Source organism: Mustela lutreola, chromosome 12 (assembly GCF_030435805.1).
Source record: "Mustela lutreola isolate mMusLut2 chromosome 12, mMusLut2.pri, whole genome shotgun sequence".
In the NCBI taxonomy this organism is placed as follows: Eukaryota; Metazoa; Chordata; class Mammalia; order Carnivora; family Mustelidae; genus Mustela; species Mustela lutreola.
Window position 1 is genome coordinate 7,412,629 of NC_081301.1, and position 11,232 is coordinate 7,423,860.

An 11,232-nucleotide genomic window follows, 5' to 3' on the forward strand; every position below is an offset into this window, starting at 1 on the left:
TTTCCTGTCCTGCAGGCCAGGCTGAGCCGCCTGGGCTTTGGGTTCTGACCTCTCCCCCTCCTATAGCAAGAGTGTCCTGTCTCTGATCGTCCCCCGCTCTCACAGAGACAGCCTCTGCGTCTCACCAGCCCCCTCCTCGTGTTTCCTGAGCATGCCCCAGACCCCCACATAAAGGACCCTCCATCAACCCAGTAATTCCCTCTAGGTCTCTCCCCCTTGCCCCAAAATGGCCAAATTCCCAGAATATCCACACCCACTGCCCGCAGCTCCTTGCCATCGCTGTGTTCAGCCTCACTCCTGAGGGGCTGTGCCCACCCGGACCACCCATCCCCCTGGTGCACCTCAGATGCTCTCGGTGTCCGTGGGGTCTCATTCTCATATGGGGGGTGGGGCTCCTTGGAACTTGATCACAAGCCTTTTCTCCCCACACTTGTCCTTAACCAGGCTCGCCTCCTGAGCCCCAGCGTATTGCCCGTGCACCAGTTAACCGCCACCGGGTGTCATAATGGCACTTCAAGTTCCTCCTGTCATGATCTGAATCCTCAGACTCCCCCTCCCCAGCTTCCTCTCCTACCCCCTTCCATGACTGGCACCATCCTGTGGCCCTAATCCCAGCCAGAAGCCTGGCACACATCGCTGACCTTGGCTTCCTCCTCCCAGCCCCCACCCACATGACCCCAGGACCTGTCAATTCTCCCCTTTTCTCCCCTCCTCCCACCAGTCACCTTCCTGACGCAAAGGCACCATCCTCTGCCCTAAGTCACTAAAAGATTCCTCGACCCCCCCCCTCCCGCCCCTCCAATGTGACTATACATGACAACCATGACCTTTTAAGGACATCGGAGCATCTTTCTCATACACATAAGAGAACCTGAATGCTTGTTTACGTCTCACTCCAGCTCGACCTTTCATTTCCTGGGATTCTCTGGGGCCCTTTGCACACCCTACTCAAATGGGTTCTGCGTATATATACATACAAGACACCAGTTTGTGCCAGACACTGAGCCAAGAAAGGAGCCCAGCACAGTTCCTGCCCTCCTGGTGCTCCCTAGGATGGGGGAAAATTAATAAATAAATGAACAAGAGGATTTCTGACAGCGTTAAGTGTGATGAAGAAAAGAAAACAAGGTAATGTAATCAGGAGTGCAGGTACATTGGGATGTGTCGGTGACTCAGTTAAGCATCTGCCTTCTGCTCAGGTCATGATCCCAGGACCCTGGGACGGAGCCCTGAGCAAGCTCCCTGCTCAGCGGGAAGGCTGTTTCTCTCCCTCCACCACTACCCACCCCTCCATTTGTGTGCACGTGCACGCTCTCTCTCTATGTCAAATAAAATCTTTAAATTAAAAAAAAGAACGAGGGGACACTGAGTCTGGCAAGGTGACAAGAAAGAATAGGTCAAAGGAGAGCCTAGGGGAAAGGCTTTCAAGCAATGGGAAGGGGGCCTGTAAAAGCCCCAGGTGTGAATGTGAAAGAATTTTATGCCTAGGGACCAGCAGGGCATCTCCTTGTGGCTGTCTGGTGGGGGTAGGCAGAGTGGTTTGAGATGGGCCTGGGGCCATAGTGAGTGGTATGGATTTTGTTCCAGGGCCTAGGGAAGCCACTGGAGGCTTTAAGCATGAGAGTGACATCATCTGATTTATGCTTTTAAAAGATCACGCTGGCAGCTGTGTTCCTCCCTCTCACTCACCGCTGAATCTCCGGGGCCTAGAGCTGCTCCTGCCCATAGTGAGTGATCAAAATAGGCCTTGAATGAATGCATGCCCCGGACTTCCTGTGTGACCTGGAGGTACTCACTTCTCTCTCTGGACCTTAGTTTCCTCACCCGAGGGACAGTCGGTGGGAATTTCACGCCAGAGTGGGTGGGCGGGACTTGGATTTAGGTTTCCCGCCTCCCCAGGCGGCCCCGAGACCCGAGCCCGCCCCGAGACCCGAGCCCTCCACTAGAGGAGACGGACTGCGGGGGGGTCATCCCTCTGGGGGACCCTAAGCGACGCGCGGCGGCCCCACCCCGTCCTGGACCGCGGTCTGAAGGATGCTGCAGCCCCGGGGGCGGGACCCGCAGGCGATGGCCGGCGCCTCCCGCGCGGATTGGGTGCAGCCGTGACCGGCACCGCGCTATTGGTCGGTCCGGAAGCAGGGGCGGGGACTGGCTCCTGCAGCGCGGCGACCGGGACGCGGCCGGAGCCCGGGAAGCTGCTGCGGGGTGATGGCCGCACCGAGCCCGGGGCCCCACGAGGTAGGTGCGGACCCAAGAGAGGACAGAAAAGGGAAGGGTTGTGGGACAGGACCCAGGCCTCCGTTCCCCGTGCAGCGCGGACACACCCCCATCCAAGCCCTGGAGGGGTCCAGCACTGGGCGGGGACCAGGACACGCCCCACACGGGGCCGCAGGTATGGAGGGGGAAGTCTGGCGGGTGTCCCCAGAGAACTTCCTCGGTTTTCTCATCGCGGGGGAAAAAGCTCCTCCTTCCTAGGGCTGTTAGCTAGTCAAGCTCTCGGCCAGTGCTGGGCACATGGTGGGTGCTCACTACTAATGGGTCAGCGGCTGTGAGCTCAGCTTCGAGCTGACCCTCCGCTCAGCCAGGAGGAACTCCGCATAGATGAGTGAAACCGAGTCCCTGGCGTCACAGCTCCTACTATCAAGGGTTCCTGTGCCTGGAGCAAATATCAAACTGCCACCACGAAGGAGTTACTAGAGTTGTCATTTTACAGATGAGAAAAGGAGATGCAGAAAGGTTAGGTGACTTACCTAAGATCATACAGCTGGTGAGAGACAGGTTTGGCTGCGGAAAGCATTCTCTACCTACTGATAATAATTATCTCCTGGGTGCTGATTGCACACCAGGCACTGCATGGCCCATCACAACACCCAGTGAGGTGGGGGTAGCAGCGTTATCCCTGTTTGACAACAGAGGAAACTGAGGCAGAGAGCGATAATAGGAGGGCTCACAGGTACTGCGGGTGGGACTCAAACCTGGGTCTTTCCCCTCTGGGATGCTTCCATGTGCTCATTTCTCCTTGTGCCTCTGCCACCAGGTCCTGGCCCCCTCCCCAGAGGCTGGATGCAGAGCAGCCACCTCGACGTCTGGCCGCCGTGGCCTCCTCTGGCGCCTCCGAGACAAGCAGGCTCGCCGAGGCCTGTTTGAGATTGGCCCGGGGCATGAGCTGCACCAGCTGACATGCATGATGCAAGCAGGGCTGTGGGCTGCCACCCAGGTCTCCATGGACCACCCGCCCACCGTGAGTGGCCCATCTGTGTCCCTTCCTCCCCGGTACTGAGGGCAAGACCACTTGGGGGCCAGGTCCTGCCCATACTGCAGGGTCGGGGATCAGAGAGGGCTATACGAGGAGGAAATCAGGGGCTCAGTTCAGGGGGAGAGGGACATGCTGGGGTGGGGGCTGAGACCAGAGAGCAGTCTGTACTAGGGATGTGAGGAACCCCTTCACCCAGGTGGTTGTTGTGTGACTCTAGATGGTCCTCTGCTTCTTTGGGCCTCAGTGCCCCCATCTGTATAATGGATGTGGGGTGGATATTGTACTCCATGGTCTCTGATGCCCTCCTGGCTTTGCTAGGGTGCACGGCTGAGAAAGGACCCCACCCCCATCCCGCCAGCCTGGCCCATCCTCCCGGAGCTCAGGGCTGGGGCCAGGCTGGCTCAGCAGAAAGGGTCACCTGACTGCAGTCTCAGCAGCTGGACAGGCCAGGGCGAGCATGTGTGTTTTTGTGTGTGTGCACACATGTGCACAGTGTACAGCATGACCGCATCCCACAGGCCAAGTCCTGGCACAGGGAACTAGAGGTCCAAGAAGAGTGTAGGAGCCTGGGTGGGGGGAGGAAGGGGGACAGTCTTCTAAATTTCGTCACCTGCCTAACAATCTTCCATGGCTCCCCAGTACTCAGCACGGCCTCAGGATCCTGCTGGCTCGAGTCCAAGAGCCAACTGTCCAGCTGCATTCACACGCCCTCCCTCCCTTAATTATTTCAACCACTTGAGCTCTCCTGCCCTTCTGGTGACCACCAATGCTGTTCCCCCTGCTGTGAACATCATGCTCTTCCTCTCCACCCCCTTTCAGATTTCAGCTTAGAGGTCACCTCCCCCGGGAAGCCTTCTCTGATCCTGCCCTTCTCACACTGAATCAGGCAGGTCCCTTGGCTTTAAGGCCATCCCCTTTCACTGGGATGGCTTTACTTGGCCAACAGGTACTTCTCGGTGAATGGACAAAGCTCTGAGTTCTGGTCTCTGTTTGCTGGAGCAATCACATTGAGGGAAGGGGGTGAGGCCAGGGGCAGGACTCTTGGAGATCCTGGAGCTGGCAGTGTGGGGCTAAGACTTGACCTGAGCCCCTCCACCCCTCCCTGTAGGGACCGCCTACTGAGGAGGATTTCTCTGAGGTCCTGACCCAGGTCCACGAGGTAGGAAGCCCAAGACTGCTGCATGGGGTGGGGTGTGTCCTGGTCTTCCTTCTCTGTTGTCCTCAGTTTCCCCATCCGTGTAATGGGTGGGCTGGCTTGCCTCAGGTCTTTGCAGAAAGAGTGTGGTTACCCTGATCCTCCCACGCCAGGGCCTACAGCACACACCTGGGCCCCTGTGGACACTGCTGGGGCTGCTCTTCCTCTCCTACAGGGCTTCGAGCTGGGCACCCTGGCTGGCCCCGCCTTCGCCTGGCTGCGCCACTCCCTAGGCCTGGCCGAGGAGGACTATCAGGCAGCCCTAGGCCCCGGCGGCCCCTACCTGCAGTTCCTCAGCACCTCCAAGAGCAAGGCCAGCTTCTTCCTGTCGTGAGCTGGCAGCAGGGGTGGGGAAGGGGTGGGAGTGGTGTCCCTGGGTGGAGGGAACGGGAATGGGTGGAAAGGAAATGGAATGGCCAGGTCAGGGACGGTCAGGGCCAGCTAGAGGTCAGGTGGAGGAGAGTGAGGGCGGGGGGGGGGGGTGACCGGGGCGAGGTGAGGGCCGGCGGGAAGGCCTCAAGCCCAGACAAGGGGAGACAGATCCGCACTCCGGCAGAGGGCCCAACGGGGCCGCTCCAGCCCTGCCTGACCAGTGACCTCTTTCTCCGCCCCACAGCCACGACCAGCGCTTCTTCCTGAAGACCCAGCGGCGTCGGGAGGTGCGGGCGCTGCTCGCCCACCTGCCCCGCTACGTGCAGCATCTGCAGAGGCACCCACACTCGCTCCTTGCCCGGTTGCTGGGTACGACTGGCCCGGGACCGGGGACTGCGGGACGGAGGAAGGGGAGGGTGGGGAGCGCAGAAGACCGAGAGCGAGCTGGGGAGGGGGCCAAGGAGTGGGGCGGCTCCCAGGATGGGGGGCGTTGGGGACCTGAGCCGGAGCCTGGGCGGGCGGGTCCGGCGGCTGGTCGCGTGGGTCGGGCGGCGAGCAGAGTTCCATGGGGGGGGCGTGTCCTAGACGTGGGGGGAGAGGAAAGGCGGGCTCGGTGGGCGCACGCCGAGCCCTGGGGCGGGGCCTCCCGAAGGGGGCGGGGTCGGATCGCCCAGTCCCGCGGGCGGGAGGGCATATGGATGGGGTGGCGCCTGAGGACCGCGCCTCTCTGGGCCTGCCTAGAGCCTGGGGCCAGTCGGGACATCCACCCTAGCTAGGGCAGAGGTCCGGGGGCGCGGCCTGGAGGGGAGGGCTCGGGAGACGCGGGACCTCGAGGAGGAGGCGTGGCCCGGAGTTGGGCCTAGGGCGGGATGGACCAGGGGTTGTCGAGTTGGGGGCCCCTGACCTGGCACCCTCTCCCCTTCCAGGAGTGCACAGTCTGCGGGTGGCACGGGGAAAGAAGGTGGGTGAGGCCGAGGCGAGGGGGCCGGGCTAGAGGGGGCGGCTGGAGGGTGAGATCCTGTCGTCCCTCACTCCCTACCCCCATCCCCAGGAATTCTTCATCATCATGCTGAGCGTCTTCTACCCCGCCGGTCGCATCTCCGAGAGGCGAGTCCCCTCACAGGGCCCCGGCCCCAGGCGGGGTGTGCCACCTGAAGCACCCATTCTCACTAGCTGATGCGAAGCTGGGGCCCAGGGAGAAGATGGGAGGCACATCTCCGAGATCTCCCAGGGGGTCGGAGACAGAGATAGGCACCACCAGCGTCCCTTGAGCACTTGGGGAGTCTGCATTTATTGCCTACTTTATTCCCAGAACAACTCTGAGGGGCAGGGGTGGTTATCATCCCTGTTTTGTAGATGAGAAGCTGAGGAGGGGGAGGCCCACACCACTACTACGGGAGGAGCAAAGATTCAAACCCTCTGCCTCCTCGGAGGACTTCCTACAAGCCCTTCTGGGGCTGCAGTCTAGGCTTGGACCTCCTGTCGGGGACACTTCCAGGGATGACAAGGTGCAGAGAGACAGGCGCAGGCGGGGATAAAGCCTGGACTGGGCTTCCAAAAGCCTGAGTTCAAATCTCAGCTCTGCCCTATACTTACTGTGTGGTCTTGGGCAAGTCAAAGAAGCTCTCTGAGCCTTTTTCTTCATCTCTGACGTGGGGACAATAATGGAATGGCTTGTGCTGAGGGTTCAAACATCCACCCAGCAGAAGCTCTTGTTTCTTGGTTCCCCCTCTGTGTCAGTCTGTCTAATGCTGAATTGTTGCCCCCTTTCTGTCACCCCACACACTCACAGGTATGACATAAAGGGCTGTGAGGTGAGCCGATGGGTGGAGCCAGCCCCCGAGGGTAGCCCCCTTGTCCTGGTGCTGAAGGACCTCAACTTTCAAGGCAAGACCATCGACCTGGGTGAGCCATGGAGACAGTCTGTGCCTTCTTTTCCTCCATTCAGGGTCAAGTGAGAAGGGTGTCCCCGGCCCTGCCCTCTGCCTGAACCGTTTAGAGCTGGGATTCTAGAGTCAGACAGAGCAGGGTTCAAATCCTGCCTCCACGCTGTATGAGCTAGACAACCAGGGCAAATCGTGGAGGGGTTACCTCATCTGTGAAATGGGACAGTTAATGACACCTGCCCTCTTGGGTCAGAGATGTGTGGAGCCCTCAGCACCTTGCCTGACACATGAGGAGCACTCAGGTGGGGGCACTGATGCTCCCGCAGGGCCCCAGCGGAGCTGGCTCCTCCACCAGATGGAACTGGACACCGCCTTCCTCCGGGAGCTCAACGTGCTCGATTACAGCCTCCTGATGGCCTTCCAGCATCTCCACGAGGATGAGAGGGGCCCGGGCAGCAGCCTCCTCTTCCGCACGGTCAGGTGGGCCCCCCTACAGGGGCGAGGGCAAGAATGAGGTGATGAGAGCAGGAGAGAGATGGGTGATGGGGGGAGGGGAGACCGCACAAAGGCTTAGAGACTGGAAAGTGCGTGCGTGTGTGTGGAGAAGGAAGAGTAGAGGGCTGGAGAAGCCTGGTTGGCAAGGCTGGTGGGCATGTGTGGACTGCACAGGACTGAGCCAGGGAGATCCAGCTGGACAAGGGCTTCAGTGCTGGTGTAAAGAATCTGCCCAAGAAAAGGATTCTTTTCTTGGTGTAAAGAATTCTCCCCATCCTGAAGGGGATGTGGAGCCACTGAAGGTTTCACAGCAGTTTTCAGACCTATTTAATTCCTACTTTAGAAAGAGCCCTTCCCCTTTATTAATAAAATGAGAGGTTTTATTTATTTATTTGAGAGAGAAAGAGCACAAGCAGGGGGAGGGGCTGTGGGCTCAGCCCCTGCTGAGCGTGGAGCTCTGTCTCAGGACCCTGAGATCATGACCTATACTGCAGTCAGATGCTTAACCAGCTGAGTCACCCAGGCACCCAACAAAGCCCTTGACCTTTAAACCAGTCTTTCCACTTCTAGAACCCTAAGGGCATCACCATTAGCTCCACCATCATGTTGTCCCCTGCTTTATAGTAATATCTGTTGCTCTTTGCATGCTGACCACGAACCTCATTAAGGTGGGCTCATTCCCATTTTAGAGATGTGAAAACTGAGGCTCAGAGAGGGTAAGTGAGGAGGCAGAATGGCTCCTGAGGATTCATGTTAGTATTTGGTTAGTTACTTGGATTTCTGTCCTCCAAGGCTGAACAGAATAAAGTAGGGGTTAAGGAAGGCACATTAAGGAAAGAAGTCCAATCATCTGGTGGGTGGAAAAGTGAAAAGTGACATCCTCTCACCCAGCCCCCCAACCCACCCTTTGGAGATGGGTGAGGTGTGGGCTGAATCCAGGTTATGGGCTCCCCACATATTGGCTGGACACATCCTGACCAGAGGGTGGAATCCTGCCTTGGGTCTCAGACACGCTCCCCTCCCCGCTGCCCCCCAAGGTCTGACTATCCAAGCTAGGTCAGCTTCTCCTTTGCTCCCTCTATCCCCAGCTGATGCTTAGATTTCGGTCATCTTTCAGCCAGTAAGCCCCAGTTCGCTTATAATGGCTGTTGTCATATTGAAATATGCTGGCTGGTAAGTGCCCACTGCCCCAGGCCCACGCCTACCAGTTCCCAGCCCCTCTTTCAGGATAAACTTTCGCCTCCCACCCCCCATCCCCAAGGCGCACCGCAAAGAGCATCCGTGTTTTGCCCAGGCACCCAGACCACTGGGTTCTGATTGGTCGATGTCTGGGCAGGGCTTGTCTCTCATTGGCTTATTTGTCTCAGCGACACTTCCCCAACTCCCCTCCACCTCCCAGAGGACAAAATTAGGGAATTGAACCTGCTTCTGGCTGGGACTGGGGCCCAGCCAAAAGCGGCTTCCAATTTGGGATACATTTAGAAGGCAAACCGCCCCCTCACACCATCTATAAACTGGGGCTGAACCTTGTTCACACAGTTTCAGCTCTGCCTCCCTGAAACCTCCAGGGTTGGACGACCCCAAACAGAAGTTTAGGAAACACTCCAATACCAGACTTAGCCAAAGTCATATGGTAGGTAAATGAGGAGCCAGTGTCTGTGTGACCCAAAAGTCCTAGAGCGCCACCACCCAACAGAAATGCAATGCGAGGGGCGGGGTGAGGGGTTTAGCCGGTTAGATGGCTGCCTTTCGCTGCGGATCTTGATCTTGGCATCCCGAGATGGAGCCCTGCGGGGGAGGCGGGGGGGGGGGGCGGGGGCGGGCTCCCTGCTCTGTGGGGAGTCTGCTTCTCCTTCCCCTCTGTGCGTGCTCTCTCTCTCAAATAAATAAATTTTGAAAAGAAAGAATGTAATGTGAGTCACACATGTGGTTTTAAATTTTCTTTAAAAATTTAGCCTCTTTAGAAAAGTAAACAGAAACAGGTAAAGATAATTAAAAAATATATATATATATATATTTGTTATTCAACACACCCTCAATTTTTATCATTTCGTCGTCAAATCAATATAAACCATTATGAGGTGTTTTACACTCTTTTTCTCATCCTGTCTTGGGAATTCAGCATGTATTTAACACTTAACAGCGCACCTCAGTTGGGACTGGCCACATTTAAAGGCTTCGTGGCCGCATGTGGATAGTGGCTACGGAATGAACAGCTCTAGTCCGTCGTCTACACCTTACTCAGCCTCCCAGTTTATCTGACGTCACAGGCCTGGCACCCAGGAGTTGTGGGAATGAACAGAGGAAGAGCAGGGACAGCACAGAATGCTGCCTGGGCGCCCCGTGGCTGCTGGGGCCCCCTGGAGGAGGCAGTAGCCTCACTCTCCTGTCGGCCGCCAGGTCTGTGCGAGGGGTACAAAGCCCGGAGGAGCCGGGATCCCAGAACCGCCGGCTGCTGCCTGACTCCCCCAACGCCTTACACATCCTGGACGGGCCCGAGCAACGCTATTTCCTGGGCCTCGTGGATCTGGCCACGGTCTATGGGCTCCGCAAGAGGCTGGAGCACCTATGGAAGACGCTGCGCTACCCGGGCCGGACCTTCTCTACCGTCAGCCCCGCTCGCTACGCCCGTCGCCTCTGCCAGTGGGTGGAGGCACATACCGAGTGACCCGCGCTCGCGGCTCTCCGCATCTGGACAATGGGCGCATGCCAGGAACCAGCGTTGGGCTCCCCTCGCCTGCCGTTCCGCCTTTGGCCTCCAGAGGGCAGTATCCCCCTAACTAATACCATGACAACACAGCCTCACTTGGTGGCGATGCCGTGTTGGTCTTGTGCCAGGGACTCTCCTACGTTAGCTCATTTAACCCTCAAAAAAAAAAAAAAAAAGCTGTTATTCTCTTTTTACAGACCATGAAATGGAGGCTCAGGGGGCGAAGGGACTGAGCAAGATCATTCAGCAATAAATGCTGGAACCAGGACTCGACTCTGCCTTTTGGACTCAGGAGCCTGTATTCTTACCCACCAGCTCCCTCAGCCCTGGCCTCCTGCTTTGGGGTAGGGGGCAAGGCTGAAGGCTCCAGCCAAGCGCCTTTGTCGTCCAGATGGGGAAATTGAGGCCCAGAGACTTTAAGGGGCTTGCTATTGGGTAAGTGGAAAGACCTGCCCAAGCACCCAGCCCTCCTCCTTACCTACTGCTCACTGGTTTCCCTTTGGGGTGTTCCCCCTCGGTCCTGCACAAGGGATGCAGGTGGGAGAAGGGGGGAGGATTGAGGGGCCGGCATCTCTAGAAGACACTGTGTTGAGGCCGACCATTGAACTTGAGTAAGCTCTTCCCTATACCGGGAGTCATTTTTCTCATCTGTGAAGTGGGAGTAGGGGTCAGACCAAGGGTATGGCAGCATGGAAATTAGCAGGAGCAAAGAAACTCAGTACGTGCATGGCCTCTGATCATTCCTTCTCCTTCCTCCAGGAAACTCCAGTCTGGCCTCTGACCCTGGTCCAATCCCACCATACCCAAGTAGGCCTTTCCTCTAGAGCTGCTCTGGGGCCTGAGTGTTTGTGACCAGGGCAAGGTGCTAAACCTCTCTGTGCCTCAGTGGTTTAATCTGTACAATAGGAAGGATGAAAATGACTTCATTAACTCATTAAATATTTATTGAGCTCCTATCATGTGACAGGCCCTCTCCTGGGTGATGGGAACCGGGGGTGGGGCAAGATTCGCAGATTCCACCTTCACAGAGCCTGGGGAGAGAGAGCGACAGAAGCAGCCTGATGTGACCCAGCCTCATGAAGGAGCCTGGGGGCACTATGCTGAGGGAAGGGGCCTCCCCCTAATAACTGGATGAAGGTGGGGCTCTATCTTCTTGACTGAGACCAGAAGAGTCAGATGCAGCCCTGGGAGGGTCTGCCATGGCAGACCACGGCAAAGGTCTGGGGTGACAGAGAGCCTGATACTTGAGAGAAAGAAACATTTCACTGTGGCCGGAGTTCGGAGTAGGAGGGACAATGTGGTGGGTAGGGGGGATGTT

The 11,232-nt window shown here is 57.6% G+C and overlaps 1 protein-coding gene across 7 annotated transcripts; it reads left to right on the forward strand.

Annotated features, from left to right (window-relative positions):
• The first annotated feature begins 2,142 nt into the window (after positions 1-2,142).
• PIP5KL1 (phosphatidylinositol-4-phosphate 5-kinase like 1) lies at positions 2,143-10,868 on the forward strand. 7 transcript variants are annotated; one of them, XM_059142594.1, is made up of 11 exons: positions 2,143-2,238; positions 3,038-3,241; positions 4,365-4,415; positions 4,627-4,781; positions 5,068-5,192; positions 5,750-5,784; positions 5,875-5,930; positions 6,616-6,728; positions 7,036-7,189; positions 9,605-10,349; positions 10,674-10,868. In XM_059142594.1, exons 1-10 carry the CDS (start codon positions 2,209-2,211, stop codon positions 9,870-9,872), a joined length of 1,191 nt encoding a protein of 396 aa, XP_058998577.1. In that variant the 5' UTR covers positions 2,143-2,208; the 3' UTR covers positions 9,873-10,349; positions 10,674-10,868. The 7 variants fall into 7 exon arrangements, with proteins under 7 accessions (XP_058998577.1, XP_058998578.1, XP_058998579.1 ...); XM_059142593.1 differs by lacking the exon at positions 2,143-2,238 and having other exon boundaries at positions 2,830-3,241; XM_059142595.1 differs by lacking the exons at positions 2,143-2,238; positions 9,605-10,349; positions 10,674-10,868 and adding an exon at positions 9,327-9,592 and having other exon boundaries at positions 2,279-3,241.
• The last annotated feature ends 364 nt before the right edge of the window (positions 10,869-11,232 follow it).